Consider the following 27891-nt stretch of genomic DNA (forward strand, 5'->3'; position numbering starts at 1 on the left):
TCACACAGCGGTCATTGGCTGCGGAGGCCCCACAGAGCGGCAATATAATTTTCTATAAATAAATAGACGACCCACTGGTCATTGGCTGCGGCAGCCCCATAGAGCGGCCCCATTTGTCATTGGCAGCACCGTGTATACAATCAGGAAATAAAACGATCCACGCGTCAACGGTAGATGGATGGCTACCCGTCAGCACGAGACGGTCAGAGAGGAACTGCCCTCTATGCAGCCCCACCTCTGTGCAGCCCCACCCGTCAGATTAACGGTAACGGTAAGGCCTCTGACCTGACGGCAACCCGCGTCTTCGAGGGGTTTCAAACTAGAGGGAGGGGAAAGCTGAGGAAAAACTAACGAGCTATGGAAAACTGAGTACAACTAACGAAGCAGGGGCACGAAAATAGAAATCCCTTCTTCTTCTAGTACTAGCAATGTGCAGTGTACTCCACTAGCTCTCAAGTATCGTGTATGGCCAAAATAATCAAGGGGAGAAAATTGCATCGCCAAAATAATAAAGGGAATTTTTTTATATAAACCTACCACACTAATCATTTTTAGGATCTACTCCACTCACAAATATAGTTAAGCATTACCGTGCCCTCCACTCTCATAAATTATGTTAGTTTAGAGACCAGAATATAATAGTCTTGGAAGGTATATAATGTTGACAAAAGGAGGATTCCTTAAGTGTGATGGATGCGAAACTGACAGCCCATAGCTGAAAGAATGCTGATGCAAGGCCTTGTCCTCTCCGTTGGCGCCATATTCACTGAGAGCGAAATCAACCGACACAAGATTTTTCTACACACTTCAACAATCCATTTGTCTGTCAAAATACTCAAGACGCCTAACCATGAATCTATATGTCACAATGTCATTATTCCAGACTTCTTCAGCACAAGCCTTACCAGCCGCATCTCATTGTCGTGACCCCTGAAATTAATCATCTTCAGCAACATAAGGTTCTCAAAAGTCTCTGATTGATCTTTGTCTAGCTCAGCTTCCTCTGACAGTTCTTCCACGACCCATCTTCCTTTAATTCTAATCCTGATCCTGATATATAGTTCTTTCTTTGGAGCACATTGAAAGCCCCTTGCTGGAAGCTGCAAGAAGGAAAAATAATAGTCATTCAAACCAACCAAGAACAGCAAGATAAAGCAACAAAAACATGAAATACTATCTGAATGCATTTCTCAAGGTCATCAAAATTTCTTTAGCAGTGCATGTCAACCAGGGTCCATACAAAAGAGTATATAACAGCTGCGGTTCACCTGCACAAATAGCCTCTCCAATCTAGGGCTGCAGCAGTTCATGAGGAAAACATAAATGCATCCATGTTTTCATTGGACATTGCAAACATCAGCAGCTGAAGCTCTCTCAAATTGTGCAACTTGCAATTCCGGCAACTGATCTGGCACGAGCACTGGCAGACATTGTCTGCAAGGTGGAGCAAATAACAAGATTATGAGTAAGTTAGTACTGGAATCAACGAGATAGCATGAAATGCAGTGGGGGACGAACCCACAGGGGGCTGTTGCAGAGTGTAAGCACACTGAGGTTGGACAGGTTTGTGAGTAGTTCATGCCAATTCCTGCGCAGCTCATCAGACATACTCATCCACTTGCGAGCAGGTCGCCTGAAGCAGATGCAAAGGTCAGCAAGCACAGAGTTGTGCAGGATGTTGTAGGCGGCAATGTAGGAGCCGCTGTAGCAGAATGAACCGAGGCTGAACGCCCCATAGGCAGATATACTGAGGCTCGTCAGGTGAGCCCCAGCCCCCACGAAGCTGACGAAGTTCAGGCCTGCGCAGTAGCGCAAGTCGAGGATGCGGAGAAGGGGGCAACCGGTGACAGGGAGTTGGACTGTAATGTCGGAGATCATAGACATGGCGGAGTTGGTTGACCTCGAGGGCGTGGAAGGCACAGGAGCGGAGTGGGGTGCAGATGGTGATGCTGCGGAGGGAGAGGCGCATAAGGTGGGGGTCGGACAGCTGGAGGCGGAACTAGTTAACACAAACTATCAATATTACAGATAGCACACAAAATAACAGTGTTTGCAGTTCGAGCACTGGATTACATCTGAAGCACATGTCCAGCTTATTCTGAGTTAACGCAAATTGCCGACATTACGTATAGAAAGCAAAGCAAGTGTTCTTCACAAATAAACAATGTTTGTTGGAAAGAGCAGGAATCCATGTAGAACGAATGACATAACTTGCAAGGTAAAACATTCATTGGTCGGGCACGCACACAGCTAACAGATTACTCAATCGCTAGGAATCTTTTCACGCGTTCCTTTTTCCAGGATTAGGAATCCACGAGCTCTGTGACAACCGACAACCTTAGTTCTCCTGTAGTACATGCCATGAGTGAGTTAAGAGAGAGGCAGAGGCTTGTGATAAGATGACATACACGAAACTAGAAAAATGAATTGATACACACATGTTTGCGTATAAAAATTGCTGCAATTTAATTATCTGAATATCACTTGGCAATACCTTTATCCATCTATCCATAGATGTTTACCGAAGGGACATGGCGGATGAGATGGTAATCCTCTCCGGATCCAACAGCACATCTCCTGCTCAGCTCCGGGCAACCCTGAATTGTTGGATATTTTGGTGATCTAGGCTGCTCTCCTAGGTCAGATCTTTTTGGGTTGCTACAGTAGGACGGTGCTACAGTAGGGCGGTGCTACAGTAAATGGCCACCTATCCTTATGTGTTGTCTTGATCGGAGACATCGATTTTGATCCAACGGTGCTGGTTCCCCTAGTGCATAGTGCTAAACATATAAAAGGGGTCAAATGACCTAGAAGAGGAGAGGTGAAACACGGCTGCTGCTCTCTGCCTTCTCTCTTACACACTCTCTCTCAAGAACAAGCCACCGATCAGGCTAGCACTAAAGCACTAGGAAGAACCTAGCACAAATTGCTCCATCCTGGTGTGAGCAATTAAACAAGAGGAGGCATGGCATCATCTTCAGACTAAGGTATTTCTGATCTTATTCTTTTGTGGCTCAAACTAGAGCTAGTTGATCCTGCTGGATCCATCAATGGTATCAGAGCATCTAGCTCTTAAGTTTGAGCCCTCTTATGTTAAGATTCATGCTTGATTTATCAAGTTAAGATCAAGATCAAGGGCATATGCACATACCCATGTGTTTATGTTGTCACCAAGTCAAGGCATATGCCCAAGTTGCTTCTGTGAAAGAATTTTATGCTTATGTTTAAAGGCTGTTCTTCCTGGTTATTAATCATGCCTTAAGTTTAAGCCCTGTTTTTTCACACTCTAAGCCCTAACAGATTATGTGACACTCTAGGGTTTCAATTTGAGCTATTAACTAAAGGAATTAAAGCCCTTATGTTAAATTCCTATTTTTTCCAGAAACCCTAGAAATGTTGTCCTCTTTTCCCCTCCTCAATTATGAGCTTCTGGTTTAAGATTGATTAAGATTTAAAGGGGAAATAAGTTAATTATGCACAAATCTTGATGTTTTTTTCCCAATCCGAAACCCTAAAGTGATGAAATTTTCCCCTATTTTGATGTTTATGGTTTCGGCTAAGTGTGAATTGAAGTGGGGATGGATTGATTTGATGCCGTGATCAACCCTAAAGCAAAATCCCCAATTTACCGAAACCCTAAATCATGAAATTCCCCATTTTGGAGGAACCCTAACCCTAACTTAAGAATCATGGCGGTGGAATTTACCTTATGGGTGTCGTCGCCGTCGCTGGCCACGGCGGCGCCGGTGCCACCATTTAATGATGACGGTTCTGCCCGGGCATGTACCCGAGCAAACCTGCCGACCACCGCACCGGGCCCTGGCGTTCCTTCCTCGCGCGCACGTCGCCGTTGAAGGCCGCCGCGGTGCCGGACTTGCGCTGGCGGTCGACGCTGTCGCGGGGACGCCCGCACGCGTTCGCTCGCCTCGCGCAGGGTGCCGTCCAGAGCCGCTCGACGGAGCTGCGCGCTGGCCAAAGCTGCACGCAACTCCGGCGAGAGGGCCTAGATGACGCCGAGTCTTCTTCCCCGTCGCGTGGTACTCGCCGCCGCTGTCTCTTGGTCGCTCGGCGTTGCCGCCGCTGTCGGGAGAGGAGAGGAGGAAATGAAATGGGCTAGGGTTTCGCGGGGGCCAGGCGACGGCGGGCTGGTTTTGTTCCAGCTGCAGTCGTTCCTGGCCGTCGGATTGCATCCGACGGTCCAGGTCGTCCTGGCACGTTGCTAATGGGCCAAGGCCCAGGAGGGGATCAGGGGGAGTTAAAGTGCTGGGCAGGGCCAATTTTGGCCCAGTTCAGCAGGATTATTATGCTAATAATAAAAATAAAAAAAAATAAAAAAAATTTAGGGCTGAAATAAATATCTTTTCAGGGCTATTTTTCTGGATAAATTGATTATGCTTATTATGTTTATTTTAGGCCACAATTTTAATTGTCATGCTTAGTTAATTTACATGTTGATATTACTTTTATTATTTAGTTTATTTATGATTAATGAATTATGGTGATATTTATCACTATAATTATTATGTGATAATGCTTTCGCTGCAAAATAAAGTTTATGGATCCTCAAATAAAGTGTGGTTTTATGCCTTGTCATTCTGACCAAAGTTGTTTGACGGGCATTTTAACTGCAAAATTCTTTTATTGGTCTGTTTCACTTCTGGCCAAAGCTGATGTGAACCGGGTCGGTAAAAGAAAATAATGAATGAGGATCATTAATGTGTGGCTTCTATTTATCAATTTGGCCAAAGCTAATTGATGAATATTTGTCCACAAAATTTTGTTGTTCATTTTCATCTCTGGCCAAAGCTGATTTGAATTTGATCAATAAAATTTAATGATGATTATGATGATGTTTACTAAAGCATTTTGAATTTTTCTTTTGCAGCAACTAATGTCTCTAATATTGCTGGAATGCTAAATGGCATCGAACAGCTAAATGGCAGCAATTATGTCACGTGGAAGGAGAAGCTTGAGATCACTATGGCCTTACTCAATATTGATTATGCTCTCCTTAATGATCCTCCTGAGGTGCCTAAAGAAAATAATGAAAATTATGAAGCCCTCAAGAAGGAATATGACATTATTAAGGCTAAGTGGGATGACTCTAATCGCAAGTGCCTTATGATGATAAAGGGCTCCATTACACAGAGTATGAGGGGAGCCCTTCCCGATTGTGAGACAAAGCAAAGGGTACTTTGCAAAAATTGAGCATCAATTTAAAGGGTCTTCTAAAGTTTATGCAACAAGTCTTATCAGAAGGCTAATTGATGAAAAATATGATCCCACTGGAAGTCTTCGAGAGCATATTATGAAAAAGTGCAACATGGCCGCCAAACTAAAGTCAATGGAGATGGAAATCTCTAATGGTTTCCTCGTCCATTTTATTATGTCATCTTTGCCTCCCCAATTTGATCCATTTATGATCAACTATAATGCGATGGATGTTAAATGGGAGATTGATGAAATGATGGCGCGATGTGTGCAAGAAGAAGAAAGGCTTAAGGCTGACAGAATTGATCATGTTAATCAGTTTGGTCATTCACAAAAGAAGAAGTATAGAAAATTTGTGAATGAATATGTGAAGCCCAAGCCTTATAAGTTCAAGGAAAAAGGCCAATCCTCAAAAGGATCACAGCAAAAGAAGCCTGAAAAAGCGCCTAATGCTGAAGGAAATAATTCCAATGCTTGCCACTTTTGTGGAAAAGGTGGGCATAGGCGAAAGGATTGTTTTGGCTTCAAGAGATGGCTCAAAGAAAGAGGTACCGACGATATTACTGTTGTTGAAGAATCCCTTTATGTTAATTATGCCACCAATACTTGGTGGATTGATTCAGGTGCAACAATTCATGTTGTAAATTCGTTGCAGGGATTCAATATGAGGAAGACCCTAAAAAGAGGGGAAAGAACAATTAGAGTTGCTAATGGTGTTGAAGCTTATGCCGAGGCAATTGGAGACTTCACTCTTACACTTCATGGCGGTTTTAAGCTTCAGCTAAATAATGTTCTTTATGTACCCTCGATGAAACGGAATTTAGTTTCCGTCTCATGTTTAGATGATGATAGTTATGAGTGTCACTTTGGGAATAAGCAGTGTATAATTATGTATGACAATAATAATGTTGGCCTTGCCTGTCGACACGACAAACTTTATGTAATTTCCCTTTATGATGATATAAATAATGTGGGTTCTACCTCAAATATAAATGTCGGTACCAAACGCAAACGTAATGATAATGAGACTTCTTCGAAATTATGGCACTATCGTTTAGGCCATATTTCGAGGGGGAGGATTGAGCGTCTCATTAAAGATCAAGTTCTTCCTTCTCTTGATTTTTCGGATGCGGATGTTGATCATTGTATCGATTGCATCAAAGGAAAATATGCCAAGAAAATTAAGAAAGGTGCAAACCGAAGCACGGGAGTTTTGGAATTAATTCATACGGATATATGTGGTCCGTTTAATGTGAGATCGGTGGACGGTTATAATTCATTCATAACGTTCACTGATGATTTCTCCCGTTATGGATATATTTATCAAATCAAAGAAAAATCAGAGGCATTAGACAAGTTCAAGATTTTCAAAGCTGAAGTTGAAAATCAATGTAATAAAAGAATTAAAGTTGTAAGATCTGATCGTGGTGGTGAATACTACGGCAGACATGCAACTTATGGTCAAATTCCTGGACCATTTGCAAAATTCTTATAGGAAAATGGCATTGCCGCCCAATACTCAAAGACCGGGTGAACCTCAAAGAAACGGGGTGGCTGAAAGGAGAAACCGCACACTTATGGATATGGTGCGGAGTATGTTAAGCCACTCCACTTTACCGGTGAATTTATGGATGGAAGCCCTTAAAACAGCAGCACATATTCTTAACAGGGTTCCTAGTAAATCGGTGCCCAAAACACCGTATGAATTATGGACTGGGAAAAAGCCAACCCTGAATTATTTTCATGTATGGGGCTGTCCTGCTGAAGCAAGGATTTTTAATCCGGTTATGGGAAAATTAGACCCCAAGACAGTCAGTTGCCATTTTATTGGTTATCCTGACAAATCTAAAGCATATCGATTTTATTGTCCAAATCAGACAACGAAATTTGTTGAAACAAGACACGCTGTGTTCTTGGAAAGTGATATGATGAGGGGGAGCATGACTCCCAGAGAAATAGTCTTGGAGGAAAAACAGGAATATGTCCCGATGCCTGTAATCCAAGAGCCGGTGTTTCAGACATACCGAAATTGCACCTCAAGTTTCAGCTCCGTAGCTGATGGTGCTCACATAACTGGACAACAAAAGGACCAAGAACAGCAATTACGAGTGTATTCAAGAAGGCAACGCGCTGCTAATGCAACACCCGCCGATACACCGCGATCGTTCCGTATGTCACATCTAATGATGCTCTTATTGAAAATAATCGCGAGCCTCAAACTGTTATTAATGTGCCGAATAATGAGCCTCTTAGAAGGTCACAATGGGCTAGAAAGTCTGCTATTCCTGATGATTATCTCACCTACATGAGTGAGGATACAAATGAGCCAGTGTTGGATAATGATCCCACCTCATTTAAGGAGGCTATGGAAAGTGAATATTCGTCTAAATGGCTTGATGCTATGAAAGATGAAATGAAGTCCATGAGCACTAATAATGTATGGGACTTAGTAGAAATCCCTGAAGGAGCCAAAACAGTTGGATGCAAATGGGTCTATAAGACCAAACGTGACTCCAAGGGTGATATCGAAAGGTTTAAAGCAAGGCTTGTGGCAAAAGGATTCACTCAAAGAGAAGGGATTGATTATAATGAAACTTTTTCACCCGTCTCTTCGAAGGATTCATTCAGAATAATTATGGCACTCGTAGCTCATTATGATTTAGAGCTACATCAGATGGATGTCAAAACGGCATTTCTAAATGGTGACTTACGCGAAGATGTTTACATGGCACAACCGGAAGGTTTTGTTATGGAAGAAAATAAACATTTAGGATGTCATCTGAAGAAATCCATCTATGGTTTGAAACAAGCATCAAGAGAGTGGTATCTCAAATTTGATCAAGTCATAAAGAAATTTGGCTTTAAGGAAAATAAGAAGGACAATTGTGTTTATGTTAAGTTCAGGGGGAGTAATTTTATCTTCCTGATATTATATGTTGATGACATACTCTTGGCCAGCAGTGATAAAAATATGTTGATGGAGACCAAGAGATTCCTGTCTTCAAAGTTCGATATGAAAGATCTCGGTGAAGCAACTTATGTTTTAGGAATTGAAATTCACCGGGATAGATCCAGAGGGATCTTGGGGCTATCTCGTGAGAGCATATATTGAAAAGGTACTAAAAAGTACAATATGTATAAGTGCTCACCTCGCCCGCTCCTATTGTTAAGGGCGATAAATTTGGGACTTTCCAAAGTGCCCAAGAAATAATTATGAATCTGTGCAGATGAAGTCAATTCCTTATGCCTCAATTGTTGGGAGTATTATGTATGCACAAGTGTGCACTCGCCTGATTTAGCTTTTGTGACCGGGATGCTTGGCAGATATCGGTCCAATCCAGTGCTGGATCACTGGAAGGCTGCTAAAAAGGTCTTGCGTTATTTGCAAGGTACTAAAGGCCTCATGCTTACTTATGAAAAATCTGATAACCTCGAAATAGTGGGTTATTCAGATGCTGATTTTGCGGGGTGTGTTGATACTAAGAAATCCACATCAGGTTATATCTTCACCCTTGCAAAAGGAGCTATATCATGGAAAAGCTCAAAGCAAATCATTATCGCATCGTCGACAATGCAGGCAGAATTTGTAGCATGTTATGAGGCAACCGGGCAGGCGGTATGGTTGAAGAATTTTATCCCGGAACTAAGAGTGATTGACAGCATTTCCAGGCCTCTCACTCTATACTGCGACAATCAACCCGCAGTGATCTATGCGAGTAACAACAAGTCAAGTGCAGCTGACAAATTTATTGACATTAAGTATCTTGTTGTGAAAGATAGAATCCAGGATCAAACAATAGATATCAAGTACATTAATACTAAGTTTATGTTAGCGGATCCGCTCACGAAAGGCTTACCACCCAGCGTATTTAGAGAGCATGTTGCCGGCATGGGTTTGGTTGAAAGCTTTTAATCCTGGAGAAGTTGGAACTATTATGGCACCATCTCCCCAAAAGGGGCTCATTTTGAGATCGGATGGGAACCATAGTCACTTGGTTTAGCAGTACTTAATTGACTGTTGTAACCTATTGTCTTGTGTACCATTTTATCAAAAGATGAGTCTGTAATGTTTATGATGTTTATGTAAAGAATTATGTAAATTAAGTTAATATATGATGTGAATAAAGTTTATGGAGCTCATAAATTAAAGAGTTTCATTTTGATATGAAGTAATGTGCTATAGTCACTAGATTAAATGGTACCTAACAGACCATTATAATCTTTTCGTCTTAAGTGCATTATTTTGTTGAAAAATGAGCTTATAATGATCAGCCTTACGATCAAGGGGGAGAATGTTGGATATTTTGGTGATCTAGGCTGCTCTCCTAGGTCAGATCTTTTTGGGTTGCTACAGTAGGACGGTGCTACAGTAGGGCGGTGCTACAGTAAATGGCCACCTATCCTTATGTGTTGTCTTGATCGGAGACATCGATTTTGATCCAACGGTGCTGGTTCCCCTAGTGCATAGTGCTAAACATATAAAAGGGGTCAAATGACCTAGAAGAGGAGAGGTGAAACACGGCTGCTGCTCTCTGCCTTCTCTCTTACACACTCTCTCTCAAGAACAAGCCACCGATCAGGCTAGCACTAAAGCACTAGGAAGAACCTAGCACAAATTGCTCCATCCTGGTGTGAGCAATTAAACAAGAGGAGGCATGGCATCATCTTCAGACTAAGGTATTTCTGATCTTATTCTTTTGTGGCTCAAACTAGAGCTAGTTGATCCTGCTGGATCCATCATGAATCACTATTTTCTTAAGAGAAATGAAAGTTTGAATGAAACTCGGCAACTTCTCTAGTCCCTTGCAATCTCGAAGCAAGACATATTGAAGAGAGGATGCAGCAGATTTGAGGCTCTCTGCAAAACCCATTAACTTCGGAAGCCCAACTAGTCTGAGCATACAAAGACTTTCCAGGCCACTCAAGGCATCCCCTGGTCCCATCAGATCCAGTTCTTTGCAGTTTCCAATCTGCAAAACCCGGAGTGCGGACAGGTGCTTCATCGCACTGGGGAGGGAGGCCAATTGCGGACAACTGCCTATGGTAAGTTCTTGGAGCGCTGACAGGCTACCAAATTCCTCTGTCAATGATGTTAGCTCACGGCAGAAAGCTAACTGTAGAAATGTCAAGGAAGACCAGCCACAAAAGCCATTTCTAAATAGATACTTTTGCTTTGACGTGAGGACCAAGAATCTAAGGTTGACAAGTCGATGAACATCTCTTGGTAGCTTCTCTAGTTGGTCGCACCGACCAAGACGTAGTGTTTGGAGATTCACTAACCTGCATAAAGAATCTGGTAGGAATTTTATTTTTCTATTCCACTGTAGATCCAGGTACCTTAGGTGCCTCATATTTATAATCGAACTTGGTAGCTCTTCAAAATCAGCTCCAGAAAATACCAAGACACGCAGAAGAGTGAATGTTGTGAAGAGCTCATTAAGAAAGGCTTTGCTCACAGTGCCCAAATTCCATCCGCTAGCAAATATTCTCGCCTTGCAAGCATTTTTCAGCTCTTCAGGAAATACTGTATCCTCTGAGAAGTTCTTGCGGTCCCATATTATGTGCCTAACTCTTTTAGAGACGCTAACATTTTCTAGACTAGCAACAACATGCTCCTTTCTTGACACTGATAATGCTAAATCATGAACAAGATCATGCATTTTACATGAAAAAATGTTGCTTTTGAATTCAATATACTGTTGGTCTTGGAGAAGAGATCTACCAAGAAGTTCGTTGAAGAATTTTGCTCCAGTTAATACTTTATTGCTTTCACTGCCTACTTGCAATAACCCCAGAGCCATCCAAAACATCACCAATAGATTTTTATAATATATATGATCTTTGGGAAAGACAGATAAGCAAGAGAAACATGCTCGTAGATGTGGTGGCAGTGCATCATAACTTAATCTTAATGCTGGCATAATACCATCTATACCTTGTTCAATATTCCACAATTTGTCGTCCTTGATTCTTTCCCATTCTTCAACATCTAGACTATTGCATAATAGGGAACCCACTGTCTTCGCTGCCAAGGGAACACCACAACATTTCTCAATAATCGAGTTTCCAATTTTTAATAACCGAGGGTCCTTTTCACCATTTCCTCTAAATGCACACTGAATAAATACTTGCATGCACTCATCCTGTGTTAGTTTTGCCACATCATACGGTTCCAAGGTCTTCACCATCGATGCAACATTTGAACTACGTGTGGTGACTATAATCACACTTCCGTTTCCACCTGAAGATAATAGGCTTCTCAACTCTTCCCACTCATTCAACTTATCACTCCACATGTCATCCAATACAAGCAAATACCTCTTTCCCCGTAGAAGACCTCGTAGGTTGCTCTGTAGCACCTCAAGATTCAGTTTGTTGTGGCTCGTACCAGTACCCGACTGTAGTATGCCATCTAAGATCATCTTAAGATCAAAAACATCAGACACACATGCCCACAACTTCTTTTCAAACTTTCCAGTGATCTGCTCATCGTTGTAAATCAATTTCGCAAGTGCAGTTTTCCCTATGCCTCCTAAACCAACAACAGGAAGTACAGAGAAAGGGTTTGAGTCTGCAGCTGCCAGTATCCTCCCAACAATATCATCTTTAGCTTCATCTCTTCCAATAATATCTACTTGGTCAATGAATGAATGTGTCTCCCTGTTGCTGCTCGCAGATGCCTGTGAATGCATTGTTTGCTCGGATAGTCCAAATTGCTCTCTGTTGGATGCAATGTCATCAAGTATTTCACGGACTTCCTTTATTCTTTTACACATTTTGAAGTGACTAGCAAACCAGTGACTTATGCTAGTCGATAAACCTTTATCAACTTCCATCTTCAAAGCTTCAGTGGCCATGTCATCCAAAACATCGTCTATGTCATAGACGGCATCCTTGAGATTGTCCAGCCACTCTTGAAGGGCATAAGAAGTAGACTGCTTGCGCTCGGCATCTGTAAGAACAGCACAGATGGATGCCAATGACCTTTCCAATTTTTCAATCTCCTTTTTGACGTTTCGGGCAGAATTGATCGCATTTACAGCCCAGCCGGTGCCAAATGATGTAGCCTTAACAAGAACTGAGTTTGCAATGGCTGATACAATCACTACTGCCATATTATTTCCCTGTGGGAAGTACAGAGAAGAATGTTAGTGTCCATTCTTTCAGAAAATTACACCAAAAGGATTGCTAAGTGAAGAATTTACAAAGATGCATACAAGTTACTCATCACATGTGTCTTTAAACAAAGAACATGCTGGATCAAGCAAGTAGCAATCTAATCCTTCTACTTAATAGAAAGAATCCACAAGTGATTTTCTGGATCCTACTGTAAGACAATTGAATTCTGGATCTAGGAAAATTATTAGACAAATGATAGTGTCCATTCTTCCAGAAATTACAAAACTGCTTGCCAAATTAAAGGGCCAACCTCATGCATATACAGACTTGACCAACCAGCCAATTTGACTATCATACTGCTCCGTCTTTTGGAGAATGGAAAGGGGGTGAAATCATGGCCAAAAGGATAGCTAAATGGAGAGTTCACAAAATCGACCCATCACAAGAAGAGGACAAGCTGAATCAAACAAGTAGTAATCTAATCCTTCATCTTCCTAGAAAGAATTCACAAGCGATTTTCTGAATCCTACTGTTAAAAAAAGCGAACTCTGGTTCTAGATCTAACTGCAGAACGTACTTGAGAATAAACTGGTAAGTCAATGCACCTTGACGGCCGAGGGGCGCAAGGTTTGCTTAGGAGCTGCTACTTCTAACCAATTCGCCCCCGGTGGTACAGAAAAAATGGAGGAAAGTTCAAAAAAAAAATATAGAGGATGCCGAGTTGCCGACACTAAACGATATAGATCATGCTATAGATAAGAGGGATGAACTCAGTTACCAAGTTAGCTAAGTAGTTGACAGATCTATCAAAGAGCCGCCTACCTCTCTCGCACATCTCCGGCGAAGTCCACATTCGACTCGACCGCCCCTTCACTTCACAGTTAGAACCGGATAGGGATTCAGTGACTGGCCTACAGCCGGTCACGGCGTGACTGGACATAGCATCGGCCGGACGATCTACATCCAACGGTCTCCAATCAATTGATTCGAAAATTTTGTAAATTTGTCTTTTTTGCTGCTTTCAAAATACAAAGTATTTTTGAGTGAAATTTTTTCATACTTACAACATGATTCGTTGGCAATATGTACATTTTTTATTTTGAATTTTTTGATGATTTTGAATTTTCGTTTTTCAAAATCATGAAAAAATTCAAAATAAAAATGTACATATTGCCAACGATTCATGTTGTAACTATGAAAAAATTTCAATCAAAAATACTTTATATTTTGAACGCAGCAAAAAAGACAAATTTACAAAATTTTCGGATCAATTGATTGGAGATCGTTGGATGTAGAATGTCCGGCCGATGCTACGTCCAGTCACGCCGTGACTGGCTGTAGGCCAGTCACTGAATCCCCGTCCGTTAGAACCAAGGGTTCCAAAATACCAAGATCGCCAAAATACCACAAGCGTCTTGCTTTTCACGGTCAAAATAGCGCTTCCCTGAGACGGCGATTTTGACAAAAATAACCTTTACGAAGAAAAGCATGAAATGACCTTTAGCCAAATTATTTTGCTACTCTAATCTTTTTCTACGGCGCCCTTTCAAGCGGCGCCACATTTGTCTATGTGACGCCCTTTCGAACGCCACATTTGATTTTTTGCAAATCCACTCAAATTTGATCACCACCACCACCACCACCACTAGGTTTCAAATATTATATGTTTTTGACTCCACCAAAATTCACTGAAAATTTCCAAACTATCTCTCTTGCGGCCATTTGGTCGAGCAACTTGTGTGGCTTGTGCTGCCAACCCTATACAACCTAATATCCAGTGGACCAATGCCTCAACCCTCAACCCTATGTCATCACCAGACCCTCCTTGCACCCAGTAGACAAGGCCATGCATTGGAGACACGGTTTGGTGACGTTTGGAGCAAGGACATGACCATGCCGAGGTGATCATGCCCCTCTCCATGTCAACTTCCTCTCCTCTCCCATCCAGGCCACGCCACCATGTCCTGGAGACTCACCTTTCCCTGCTGATCATGATGGACACGCTCCCGAGCCAAGAGGAAGCCGACAAGCACTAGAACACGCGAAGCCCAGACATGCCCAGGTGTGCCATGCCACGCCAGAGCGCGCACGGCGAGCGCCACAAACACGCACAGACACGACGTCGCCCGTCCAACTCCGTTGACCCCTTTGCTCTCTCCTCGCGCCAGTAGACTCCCCGTGACCTTAGCAACCGCGTGGACATGCCCATTGGCTCGCGCTCGACCTGTCGCTGTCGCCATGGCCGACGCCATCCGCCACGGGCACGAGGACGCGAGGACGATGACGAGCGCTACGGACCACCGTTTTCAGCGCGCTGACGCTCGACGTGACCGCCAGGACGTCACCTACTCGACTGCGTCATCGCCAGGACCTCTCCGCCACTGTATCACCGTCGTCGACGATGACCTGCCCCGCTCCCCGCAGCACCCCTGGACGCTATAAAAGGAGGCCCTCCCGCGATGGATTTCTCACACAACTCATCTCCTCTCATCTCCCTGAGCACCCTCGACCTCTTTCCCCTCTCCAATTCTCACTGTAGCCGTCCAATTTGTCGCCGGACCCCGCGGCGGTGCTGAGAAGGGCGTCGTCGATTTCGGCCACCATTGGAGTCATCGTCGGTACCAGCTGCCTCGCCATCGTCCGCAACGTCGCCCTGCACCAACGCCGTCGATCTCCGGAATCCAGGCTCGCCTCCGACCCCCTACCTCCGTCGTGCCAGCGCTCGCTTCTCGCCGACGACGACGACGACGCTCAACCATTCGGTCATCGTCTGATCCAACGTCTCCCCGCTATGCGTACCGTTTCGGTGAGTTACACTCGCTGACGAGTGGCCCCACCTTGTCAGGCGGCCCGCGTGTGCGCGACACACTGCTGGGCCGGCCCATTCGGTTTTCGCTCTTTAGCCCAGTTAGGTTTCCCGCTAGGCCCATTTAGTTCAAATTTCGAATTTTCAGTTTAAATCAAATTGCTTGCAGATGCTATTTTAAAAATTGAATAGAATCAAATCTACCCAACCAAATTTGATGAATTTGGTGTTGTTGGAAAGCTTGTGAAAAACTCTATCCAACCCCACTGGTCTCACCTCAAATTTCTTTGTAGAATTACTGTGAAAAAAATAACAAGGCAGGGACTTTTCAAACTTCAAACATTTATTAAAAATCAACCAAAAATTCTTTTGAGTTGATTCCAACTCTGAAAAATCACATTTCATATTGTCTATCAGAATATGTAAAAATATGACATAGTTGTTTGTATGATCATGGTCTATATTAAATAATGGCTCTATGGTTATTTCTAGTCCATTTAAATTGTTCAAAATTATTTATTAAATAGTATGGGAGCTATTCCCTCATTTAAATCTTGTCTCAAGTAACTCAACATGAGGTAGTAATCATGGTCTACTTAATCTCATATTTAATTATTTGATGAAATTAAATCATTACCATGTTAGTATTAAATTGCATGAGGTTTATCACCTCATTCAAATCATTTTCCCAAATGATGATTATGAAGTATTGACCTTGGTCAACCTAGGTTCATATATTATTATTTGAGGAGATTAAATCTTAACAAGATTCAATGAGAGAAAATTATTTCTCCCAAAGAATTAAATAGCAACCCTAATTAATAATTGTAATGAGAGGACATTATTTTTCTTTAAAAGAAAACAAAGTCAACCAACATGTTAATAATGTTGTGATGCTAGAATAGCTTCTGTAAACCAATTGTGTGCTTAGTCTAGCTCTTAAGATTGCTTGGTGATTGTGTACATCGTATCCGTTTTTAGACGCTGGTACCGAGGACTACCAGGAGGAGGAGGAGGTCTACTTTCAAGGAGAAGAAGACCACTTTGATCAGTACACCAACCAAGGCAAGCTAATATTCTTGCAAGTGCAAATCTCTAATGGAGCAAGGCACCACTACATCATACTTCATGCTTAATGATCCTATCCCAAGTTTTTACTTTACAAGTTATCAAGTTTTGTTTATCAAAGTTTACTTTTTGATTCATGATTCACTTGGTCTAGATATGGAGTAGTACAAGAGCATCAAATTTAGCCTAGAGCAATCAAAGCTAGTTAGCACCCCTCATGACTAGTTGCTAGTGCTAACAAATAAAATTGACTACTCTAGATGGGAACATGTGAAATGAAATGACTTTGAAAGGTTTTGAAGGTGAATGTGACTTGAATGACATGATGAATTTGATAAAAACTGATGGTTGGGTTCGGATGTGAAAGTTTATGTGTCTTAGTATGGGTTCCCTCTAAACAAGCGTCATAGGGGTTATGCCGAGGCTGCCTCCGTTGAAAGTGAAATGATGTGAAATGACGTGAAATGAGGTGAATGTCCGGCCCAAGCCCTGTGCAGTTCCCAGGCTGACGGTTTGTCTTCACTGGGAGGCCAAGCTCATGGGGAGAGGTGCCTATACTAGGATATGTAAGTGAAAGGTTATGGTTGATGATCCGCGTACTGAGTTACGATTATTCAGGGTTATCCCTGACGGATGTAATCAAATGTTGTGGCACAAGTGTACAACCTCTGCAGAGTGTAAAACTATTCGAATAGCCGCGTCCACGGTTAAGGACGGTTGGAAAGGCCATACTGTTCCGTCATCAGACCATTTTCAAAAATGTGACATATGACTGGTGACTTGAACTTGAAAGGATGAATGGTGAATTTGACTTGAATCACAACAGAGTTGTGGGAATGACACTAATGTTCCCACTTGAGTAAGTTAGGCAAATGAAGAGTCTTTTATTACTAAAGTGCTTATGAAATAAAATTGGCTTTATGCAAATAAACCTAGAGCTTAGCACCCCCTTACTAAAATTGATAGTACTTACATTAGTATTAGTTTGCGAGTAGTTTAAAGTACTCATGGCTTTGTCCCTGGCTATTCAAATGGCCAGACTATGAAGAGGAGTACCAGAACCAGGAAGAAGGTCAGCAGGACGTCTACGACAACTAGGACCACTCCTGACGTCAACAGTTGCATGTGGAACAGATGGACCACGACCGCTACTTCGCTTCCGCTATGTGTTTTGTAATTGGATCCTTAGATCCCCTATGTTGTATTAAGACTGGATCATGTGATCCTTTGTTGTAAGACAATTATGTGTTGTAATGAATGATGTGTTGTGATATCAATCTATTATGTCTCGCAAAAACAATATTCCTGGGATTGCGATGAATGGCATAATAGGCATCTGGACTTAAAAATCCGGGTGTTGACAGCCTCCAATTTGGTTTGCATATTTTACGTGGTTTAGGGTTTTCGAGTAAGATCCAATCTACCTACGAACATGAACCACAACGGTGATACTAATGTCGTCAGTTGAAAGACTAAATTGAATCTTAACTATGGTGAGAGAGACAGACACCCGCAAAGCCACTTACGCAATACAAGTTGCATGTCAAGCGTGGAGCAAGTCTCATGAGACGCGGTCATGTAAAGTTAGCCCGGGCCGCTTCCATCCCACCATCCCGCAAGATGCAAAGTACACTAACCAAAAACAACAAGAGCATCAACGCCCACAAAACCATTGTGTTCTACTCGTGCAATAGATCTATGCATAGACCTGGCTCTGATACCATTGATGGGTTCATTGCATAGAAAACAAAAAACTTCTACCGTGAACAAGAACAAAACCAAGATCCAATCTAGGAAAAAGCTAAGATATAATCTATGAAGATCGAAGCAACGAGATGTATGTGAGACTAACACTCGAAGATTTCCAAAGCCTACGAGATTAGATCTCGTTGTTGATGTAGTCGATCATCCTGTGCTGCAATCCGGCAGCACTTCCGTACTTGGTCGTGTGTACGGTGTCGATGAAGCTCGTCCTCTCCCCGTTCCAGCGGGCAGCGGAGGTGTGGTAGATCCCCTCGGAATCCCAGCAGCACGACGGCGTGGTGGTGGTGATGGAGGAGAAAAGCTGCAGGGCTTTACCAAGCCGGTACAACACTATGGAGGAGAGAGGGGGCGGCCAGAGCTAGGTTTGATGGGGTGAGCGCCCTCCTGCCCCTCCCCTCTTTATATAGGGGGGAGGTCGGTTTGGGTGGCCCCCCAAATCCCCAAACCCATCTAGGGCCGGCGTCCAAGAGGGGCCCCAAGTTGATCCCCCTAGGGTTTTGGGGAAATCCCTAAGGGTGGTCGGCCTGGGCCTTGAGGGGCATGTGCCCCTAGCCCATTAGGCTAGGGTGCATCCCCTCGGCCCATGCTAGGCCTCCTAGGGTCATGGGCCCACTGGTGGGACCCCCGGAACCTTCTAGAACCTTCACAGTCTTTCACCGGAAAAATCTCGAACTTTTCCGAAACCTAGAAATCAACTTCCCTTATATGAATCTTATTCTCCGGACCATTCCAGACCTCCTCGTGATGTCCTGGATCCCATCCAAGACTCCGAACAAACTTCGGTCTCCATCTCATATTCCGAATCTACTTATGCGACATTGAACCTTAAGCGCGTCACCCTACGGTTCGTGAACTATGCAGACATGGTCGAGACTCCTCTCCGACCAATAACCAATAGCGGGATCTGGAGATCCATAATGGCTCCCACACATTCAACGATAACTTAGTGATCTATTGAACCATTTATATACGATACCGATTCCCTTTGTCACGCGATACTTTACTTGTCCGAGGTTCGATCATCGGTATCTCTATACCTAGTTCAACCTCGTTACCGACAAGTACTCTTTACTCGTTACCGTGGTATGTCATCTCTTGTGACCTTGTCACATGCTTGCAAGCTAATTAGATGTCATTCCACCGAGAGGGCCCAGAGTATATCTATCCGTCATCGGGATGGACAAATCCCACTCTTGATCCATATGCCTCAACTCATACTTTTCAAATACTTAATCCCACCTTTATAACCACCCATTTACGCAGTGGCGTTTGATGTAATCAAAGTACCCTTCCGGTATAAGTGATTTACATGATCTCATGGTCAAAGGATTAGGTTACTATGTATCTTAAAGCTTATAGCAAGTTGAACTTGATGACTTGATCTCATGCTATGCTTACTATGGGTGTGTGTCCATCACATCATTCACCTAATGATATGATCTTGTTATTAATAACATCCAATGTTCATGATCAGGAAACCATGATCATCTATTAATCAACAAGCTAGTTAAATGAGAGGCTTACTAGGGACTCTGGTTGTTTACACAACACACATGTATTAATGTTTCCGGTTAATACAATTATAGCATGAAGTGTAAACATTTATGATGAACACTAAGATATAACAATAACCAATTTATTATTGCCTCTCGGGCATATCTCCAACAAATGGAGCAGTTGATATCTTCTATCGATATTTCGATATTGCTTACATGATTATTAGGTGTAAAATCGGCGGAGAAGATTGACGTTCCAGGGGCGCTCGACCTCCCTGGTGAGTGGCTCGCCGTTGTCGTCTTTGCGGACATCGGTGAGGTAATAGGCGTCGTTGCCGAGTACGCGGCTGACGGCAAATGACCCTTCCCATGGGAGGGATAGCTTGTGCATGCCTTTCTTGTACTGGATTAGCTGAAGTACAAGGTCGCCCTTTTGGAAGGAGCGGCTGCGGATACGGCGACTGTGCTAACGCTGGAGGCCTTGCTGGTAAATGGCCGTTCTGGAGAGCGCGACATCTTGTTCCTCGTCGAGGAGATCGAGGCCGTCCTACTGGGCGCGCTCGTTTTCTTCTTCGGTGTAGTTTGCGACTCGTGGCGAGTCGTGATTGATGTCGGTGGGCATGACAGCTTCAACACCGTACACTAGGAAGAACGGCGTGTAGCCAGTCGACCTGTTCGGGGTTGTGCGAATGCCCTAGAGTACGGAGGGGAGCTCTCCCGCCCAGCATCCGGTCGCGCGTTCCAGAGGTACCTCCAGTCATGGTTTGATTCCATGAAGGATGCTCTGGTTTGCTCTCTCTGCTTGTCCGTTCGAATCGGGATGCGCGACTGAGGCGAGGTCGAGTCGGATCCCATTTTCCTCGAAAAAATCGGCCATTTCCCCTTTGGCAAATTTCGTGTCATTGTCGGTGATGATGATGTGCAGGTATCCGTAGCGATAGATCAACTCCCATAAGAACTTAGTGGCAGTCTTCCTGTCGCACTTCTTGATGGGTTTTGCTTCCACCCATTTTGTGAACTTGTCAACGGCGACGAGGAGGTGGGTGTACCCGCCAGGGACTGTTTTGAATTTCCCCACCATATCCATGCCCCAAACGGCGAATGGCCAGGTAAGGGGGATGATCTTCAGTGTCGAGCCTGGCATGTGCGACTGGCTCGCGTATTTCTGGTACCCAACGCATGAGCGGACGAGTTCGACTGCGTCGGTGTGCGCGGTTGTCCAGTAGAAGCCGTGTCGAAAGGCTTTGGCCACTATCGAGCGCGCGCCCGCGTGATGGACGCAGTCCCCTGCGTGGATGTCGCGCAGGATTTTGCGACCTTCTTCGGTGGTGACGCACCGCTGAAATACTCCAGAGATGCTTCGCTTGTAGAGCTTGTTGTTGATGATGGTGAAGGACTTGCAACAGCGCACGAGCATGCGTGCTTCTGTCTCATCCATTGGCAAGACTTGCCGCTCGAGGTAGCTCATGTAAGGTTCCGTCCAGTCCCCAGCGTCGGAGACGACTGCGACTAGCACGGAGTCGGGTGCGGGTGGCTCGACGATATCGATCTCCCGAGGCACTCACACCGATGAGTGGGTGAGGATGTCGAGGAAGACGCCTGGCGGAGGTGGCAGTCGCTTGGACCCGAGCGTGGCCAGTGCGTCTGCTTCTTCATTCTTGCACATGTCGACCCATTCGACGACGTGAGCGGCGAAACTGGCGCTGGCCTGGTCCACTGCTCGCTTGTAGGCGATCATGTTGGCGTCGATGGCATCGCAGGTGCCGGAGGTTTGGCTGGAGACGAGGTCGGAGTTGCCGAAGCAACGCAATCGTGTCGCGCCCATTTCCTTTGATATGCGCATGTTGTGGAGGAGTGCCTCGTACTCGGCCATGTTGTTGGAGCAGGGCTCGAATTTTAGCTGCAGGACGTACCGCACGGAGTCGCCCTTTGGTGAGATGAGGACGATCCCTGCTTCCGCCCCTTCAAGGTTCTTGGAGCCATCGAGGTACAAGGTCTAGTATTTGAGGTCCGCCGGGGAAGTTAGCTGCTAGGCTTCCTCCCAATCGACGAAGAAGTCAGCCATCGCCTGAGATTTGACTGCGCGGCGCGGCTCGTAGGTGATGTTGTGGACGTTGAGTTCGAGTGCCCACTTGGCGATTCGGTTGTTGCATCACGGTTGAGAATGATGTCAGCAAGTGGCGTGGAGGCAACGACCTTGATGGGGTGCTCGTGGAAGTAAGGGGCGAGTCACTGCTGGGCCCTAGTATTTGGTAGTGCGGGTACCGCTGCTTCGACTCGGTTAGGGCTTCGCTGATGTAGTAGACTGGGCATTGTGTACACTCATCCTTCCCTTCTTCCTTGCGCTCAACGACCATGACTGCGCTTATGGCGCGATTGGACGCGGCTACATAGAGCAACATGGTTTCTTGTGGGAGCGGAGCCGCGAGGATGGGAGCGTTCCTCAAGGCGTTCTGGAGGTCTTCTAGGGCTTCATGTGCTTCTTCCGTCCACTCGAATGAGTCTGATTTTTTCAGGAGGCGGTTGAGTGGCATGGCCTTATCACCGATTCGGGGGATGAAGCGACTGAGCGCTGCGACTCGCCCGGTGAGTTTCTGTGCGTCGAGTAGGCAAGTTGGTCTTTTGGTTCGCATGACCACCGACGTTTTGTCCGGGTTGGGCTCGATGCCACGTTTGGAGACGACATAGCCGAGTAGCTGTCCGGAGGGGACTCCGAAGGTGCACTTCAGGGGGCTGAGTTGGATCTGGTAGCGCTGTAGGTTGGCGACGATCTCAGCGAGGTCGGCGACTAGGTCATCTTGCCGAGTCGACTTGACTACCACATCGTCGATGTAAACGTGGACGTTGCGACCGATCTGGCTCTCGAGGCAGCTGTTCATGCACCGCTGGTAGGTGGCTCCGGCGTTTCTGAGGCCGAAGGTCATGGCTGTGTAGCAGTAGACACCGAGTAGCGTGATGAATGCCGTTTTCTCCTGGTCTTCGACTACGATTTTGATTTTGTTGTACCCGGAGTATGCGTCGAGGAAGCATAGCGGCTCCGAGCCTGCGACTGCATTGATGATTTGGTCAATTCGCGGGAGGACGAATGAGTCCTTGGGGCAGGGGCGATTGAGGCTTGTGTAGTCTATACACATTCGCCATGTCTTGTTCTTTTTCAGCACCAGGACTGGGTTTTCCAGCCACTTAGGGTGCTTGATTTCCATGATGAAGCTGCGGCGAGTACCCGGTTCACCTCTTCGGCGATTGCGCACTGTCGCTCCTCACCTGCGGGTAGCATCGTTTGTCTGACAGGGCGCGTGGTGGGATCAACGCGGAGTTTGTGCTCAGCAAGTTCTCTCGGGACACCTGGCATGTCAGAAGGTTTCCATGCAAAGACATCTCGATTCTCACGGAGGAACTTGATGAGCGCGCTTTCCTATTGGACGAATAGGCCCGTCCCAATGGTAACCTTCCTACTCGAGTCGTTTTCTACGAGATCTACTTGGCGAGTGTCCGTCGTTGGCTTGAAAGTCGCCGCAGACGAGTCGAGCTCAGTCGGCTTCTCGAGGATGGCGGGGTCGTTGTGGTCGACTGGGTACTTGGCGAGTTCGGCGGTGTTGTCGCGCTCCATGGCGATGACGATGTCGGCGAGCTTGGCGCCGTTGTCCTCGCACTCCAGGGCCATGTCGAGGTCGGTGCAGGCAGTGATGACGCCGCGTGGCCCAGGCATCTTCATCATATTGTAGGCGTAGTGAGGTGTGGCCATGAACTTGGCGAAGGTCTGGCGGCCGAGGACGCAGTGGCTGCGAAAGTTGACCACTTCGAAGGATATCCGCTCGGTGTGAAAGTTTGTCGGTGTGCCAAAGGTGACCGGCAGCGTGATCTTGCCGATGGGGAAGGCCTTCCGCCGGGGACGATGCCATGGAAGGTGACGCTTGTATGCTCAAGGCGCGAGTCGGGCAGTCCGAATCACCGGAAGGTGTCGTAGTACATGATGTTTATGGAGCTTCATCCATCCATCAGGGTCTTCGCGAGCCAGTACTCAACGACCTTTGGCTTGACGATTAGCGCCACTCCCCTTGGTACTCGATGCGTGGGGCGTGATCCTCTCGGCTCCACGTGATGCTTTGCTCGGACCAGTTGAGCCAGCGGGGAATGTCGGTGACGACTGCGTTGACGGCGACTGCACGTCCGAGCACCTTCTTGTCACGGCGGTCGCCGACCCCAGTGAAGGTATCGAGCGAGCCGACGCTGCGACCGAACCCGTCTTCCTTGGGCTGGTCCTGATCCTTGTTGCGGTCCTTGGTGTGGTCGCCGCCGCCGTTCTCCTTGGCGCGGCGGGCCTTCTCGATCTGCTTGAGGGAAAAGCAGTTGGCGGTCGTGTGCGTGGAGGGCTTTCCCTCCCTACTGTGGTAGATGCATGAGACGTCCAGCAGGCTGTGCGCGTCGAAGCGCTTGCCTGGGGGGCGATCTTCTCTCGGGTCACGATTGTCGCGGAGGGAGTTGATGTCTACGCACGCTTCTATTCCTGTAGACAGTGTTGGGCCTCCAAGAGCAGAGGTTTGTAGAACAGCAGCAAGTTTCCCTTAAGTGAATCACCCAAGGTTTATCGAACTCAGGGAGGTAGAGGTCAGAGATATCCCTCTCAAGCAACCCTGCAATTAAGATACAAGAAGTCTCTTGTGTCCCCAACACACCTAATATACTTGTCAGATGTATAGGTGCACTAGTTCGGCGAAGAGATAGTGAAATACAAGTAATATGGATGATTATAAGTAGTAATTGCAATCTGAAATAAAAATGGCAGCAAGCAAACATGTAGCAGAACTTGTTGGAAACGGTGTTTCAATGCTTAGAAACAAGGCCTAGGGATCATACTTTCACTAGTGGACACTCTCAACAATGATCACATAATTGGATAAATAAATGCTACTCTCAAACACTCTCTTGTTAGATAACAAACACCATTCATTGTGTAGGGCTACAAGAGCACCCTCAAGCCGGAGTAAACAAGCTCCACAACGTCATAAAGGAATCACACACGATGCGCACACTGTCACCATCACACCGTGGAGAGTGAATCCGGAGTTCATATTAAAGTAACCTCTAGAGTGCATAATAGACCGTTGCAATTTAGACCGAGTACTAACATAGCATACACACTGTCAGCAATAGCTATGAAAGGGGGAATAGATCACATCAATACTATCATAGTAATAGTTAACTTCATAATCTACAAGAGATTACAATCATAACCTACGCCAAGTACTACATGATGCACACACTGTCAACTTTACATCATGGAGGAGGAATAGACTACTTTAATAACATCACTAGAGTAGCACATAGATTAATAGTGATACAAAGCTCATGATCACATAAAGATCACACCATGGGAGAGAGAGATGAACCACATAGCTACCGGTAGAGCCCTCAGCCTCGGGGTTGAACTACTCCCTCCTCATCATGGGAGACAGCAACGGCGATGAATATGACGATGGTGTCGATGGAGATGACTCCGGGGGCAATTCCCCGTCCCGGCGGCGTGCCGGAACAGAGACTTCTGTCCCCGAAACTTGTCTTCGCGATGGCGGCGGCTACGGAACTCTTCGTGGAATATCGTCGATTGTGTTAGGGTTTTTGCGACGGACAGAATATATAGGCGAAAGGGCGGAGTCAGAGGAGCCAGGGGGCGGCCTCCCCACCTGGTGGCGCGGCCAGGGAGGGGCCCGCGCCCAGGTATGGTGTGGGGCCCCCTTGGCCCCCCTCCGGCACTTCTCTGGCTCTCTGGGTCCGTCTCGGTAAAATAGAAGGTTTGGCTTTTGTGTCGTCCAATTCCGAGAATATTTCCTGTGTAGGATTTCTGAAACCAAAAACTGCAGAAAACAGGAACTGGTGCTTCGGCATCTTGTTAATAGGTTAGTACCGGAAAATGCATCAAAATGATATAAAGTATGAATAAAACATGTAGGTATTGTCATAAAGTAGCATGGAACATAAGAAATTATAGATACGTTTGAGACGTATCAAGCATCTCCAAGCTTAGTTCCTACTCGCCCTCGAGTAGGTAAACGATAACATGGATAATTTCTGAAGTGACATGCTACTATCATAATCTTGATCAATACTACTGTAAAGCATATGAGATGAATGAAGTGATTCAAAGCAATGGTAAAGATAATGACTAAACAACTGAATCATATAGCAAAGACTTTTCATGAATAGTACTTTCAAGACAAGCATCAACAAGTCTTGCATAAGAGTTAACTCATAAAGCATTAGATTCTTAATAGAAGGTTTTGAAGCAACACAAAGGATGATTAAGTTTCAGCAATTGCTTTCAACTTGTAACATGTATATCTCATGGATAGTTGTCAACATAAAGTAATATAACAAGTGCAATAAGTAAACATGCAAAAATCAATGCACACAGTCGATACAAGTGTTTGCTTCTAAGATAGAAAGAAGTAGGTAAACTGACTCAACATAAAGTAAAAGAAAGGCCCTTCGCAGAGGGAAGCAGAGATTACTCATGTGCTAGAGCTTTTTATTTTGAAAACATGGAAACAATTGTGTCAACGGTAGTAATAATTCATATGTGTTATGCATAAAACCTCCTATAAGTTGCAAGCCTCATGCATCGAATACCAATAGTGCCCTCACCTTGTCCTAATTAGCTCGGATTTCCATGGATTATCATTGCATTACATATGTTTCAACCAAGTGTCACAAAGGGGTACCTCTATGCCACCTGTACAAAGGTCCAAGGAGATAGATCGCATTTGATTTCTCAATTTTGATAGATCTCAACTTGAGGACATCCATACCGGGACAACATAGAAAACAGATAATGGACTCCTCTTTTTAATGCTTAAGCATTCAACAACAGATAATATTCTCATAAGAGATTGAGGATTAATGTCCAAGCTGAAACTTCCACCATGATACATGGCTTTGGTTGGCGGCCCAATGTTCTTCTCTAACAATATGCATACTCAAACCATTTAATCATGAGAAATCTCCCTTACTTCAGACAAGACGAACATGCATAGCAACTCACATGATATTCAACAAAGGTGTAACAGGTTGATGGCGTCCCCAGAAACATGGTTACCGCTCAACAAGCAACTTATAAGAACTAAGATACATAAGCGACATATTCATTACCACAATAGTTTTTAGGCTACTTTCCCATGAGCTATGTATTGCAAAGACAAGGAATGAAAATTTTAAAGGTAGCACGCAAGCAATTTACTTTGGAATGGCAGAAAAATACCACATAGTAGGTAGTTATGGTGGACACAAATGGCATAGGTTTTGGCTCAAGGTTTTGGATGCACGAGAAGCATTCCCTCTCAGTACAAGGCTTTGGCTAGCAAGGTTGTTTGAAGCAAACACAAGTATGAACCGGTACAACAAAACTTACATAAGAACATATTGCAAGCATTGTAAGACTCTACACTGTCTCCTTGTTGCTCAAACACTTTTACCGGAAAATATCTAGACTGTAGAGAGATCAATCATGCAATCCAAATTTCCACAAGCTCTACGGTAGTTCTCCACTAATAGGTTTAAACTACATGATGCAAGATCTTAAACATGATCTATTTGAGAGCTCAAAACAATTGCCAATTATCATATTATTCAAGACAATATACCATCTACCACATGAAGCATTTTCTGTTTCCAACCAAATAGCAATAAATGCTGCGGCTTTCAGCTTCCGGTGTTCATATGAAAAAGCGGAGCGTGTCTCTCTCCCAAACAAACATGGTATGATGGTTCCCACTTTATTGAAAATAAAATACACAACAGAAAATAAATACACTCCAAGAATAACACATAGTATATGAAGCAATAAAAATATAGTGAACAGAAACAGGACCTGATATTTTTATTGACGAAGAAGGGGATGACATGGGCATCCCCAAGCTTGAGCTTTTGTCCATTCTTCATATCATGTCATCATTCTTCTTTCCTACACTTGAAAACTTCCTTCATACAAAACTCATCACAAATCTCATTAGCAGCATTAGTGCAATGATAATATTAATCAAATCTGCAAAGTTCAGTATGACATTTGAAAAGCATTTTAATAAGCATTAGCTACTGTAGCACAACTTAAATAAGGTTCTTTTATCAAGAGAACTCAAAAAGGTGGGCAAAAAGATGCAAATGCAAAACAGTGCAAGAATCTGTCAAAACAGAACAGTTCGTAAAAATCGATTTTTGAAAAATAGTTACGCTGTGTAACTCGGAAAACTCTGAACTAATGAAAGTTAGATAAATACCTGGGGAAGATGCTCGTAAATTTTCAGCTCAAACTTACGTTCTGGTGATTTTTGGCGATTTTTCTCGTGACGGACCAGAAACAGTAAACAAGATTGCAAATCTCCCAAATACCACTTTCTTACCATTAGAGGCAATTCTTGGCACAAAAACGAAATA

At 44.6% G+C, this 27891-nt stretch overlaps 1 protein-coding gene across 2 annotated transcripts; it reads right to left on the reverse strand.

The window, feature by feature from the left end:
- Positions 1–2030: 2030 nt before the first annotated feature.
- LOC127312301 (putative disease resistance protein RGA1) lies at positions 2031–13219 on the reverse strand. Of its 2 annotated transcripts, none has more exons than XM_071823164.1 (4): positions 13153–13219; positions 9952–12335; positions 2495–2598; positions 2031–2347 (listed from the first exon to the last, which is right to left on the reverse strand). In XM_071823164.1, the coding sequence occupies exons 2-3, from the start codon at positions 12324–12326 to the stop codon at positions 2505–2507; spliced, it is 2469 nt and encodes an 822-aa protein (XP_071679265.1). In that variant the 5' UTR covers positions 12327–12335; positions 13153–13219; the 3' UTR covers positions 2031–2347; positions 2495–2504. The 2 variants fall into 2 exon arrangements, with proteins under 2 accessions (XP_071679265.1, XP_071679266.1); XM_071823165.1 differs by lacking the exon at positions 13153–13219 and adding an exon at positions 12936–13009.
- Positions 13220–27891: the final 14672 nt, after the last annotated feature.

This window comes from Lolium perenne, chromosome 7, assembly GCF_019359855.2.
Source record: "Lolium perenne isolate Kyuss_39 chromosome 7, Kyuss_2.0, whole genome shotgun sequence".
NCBI classification, from domain to species: Eukaryota; Viridiplantae; Streptophyta; class Magnoliopsida; order Poales; family Poaceae; genus Lolium; species Lolium perenne.

Coding starts and splice junctions, on each gene's coding strand:
- LOC127312301 (XM_071823164.1), bottom strand. CDS start 12,326: ATGGCAGTAGTGATTGTATCAGCCATTGCAAACTCAGTTCTTGTTAAG. Junction 2,599..9,951: donor CTTAAGAAAATAGTGATTCA/TGATGGATCCAG, acceptor TCCAACAATTCA/GGGTTGCCCGGAGCTGAGCA.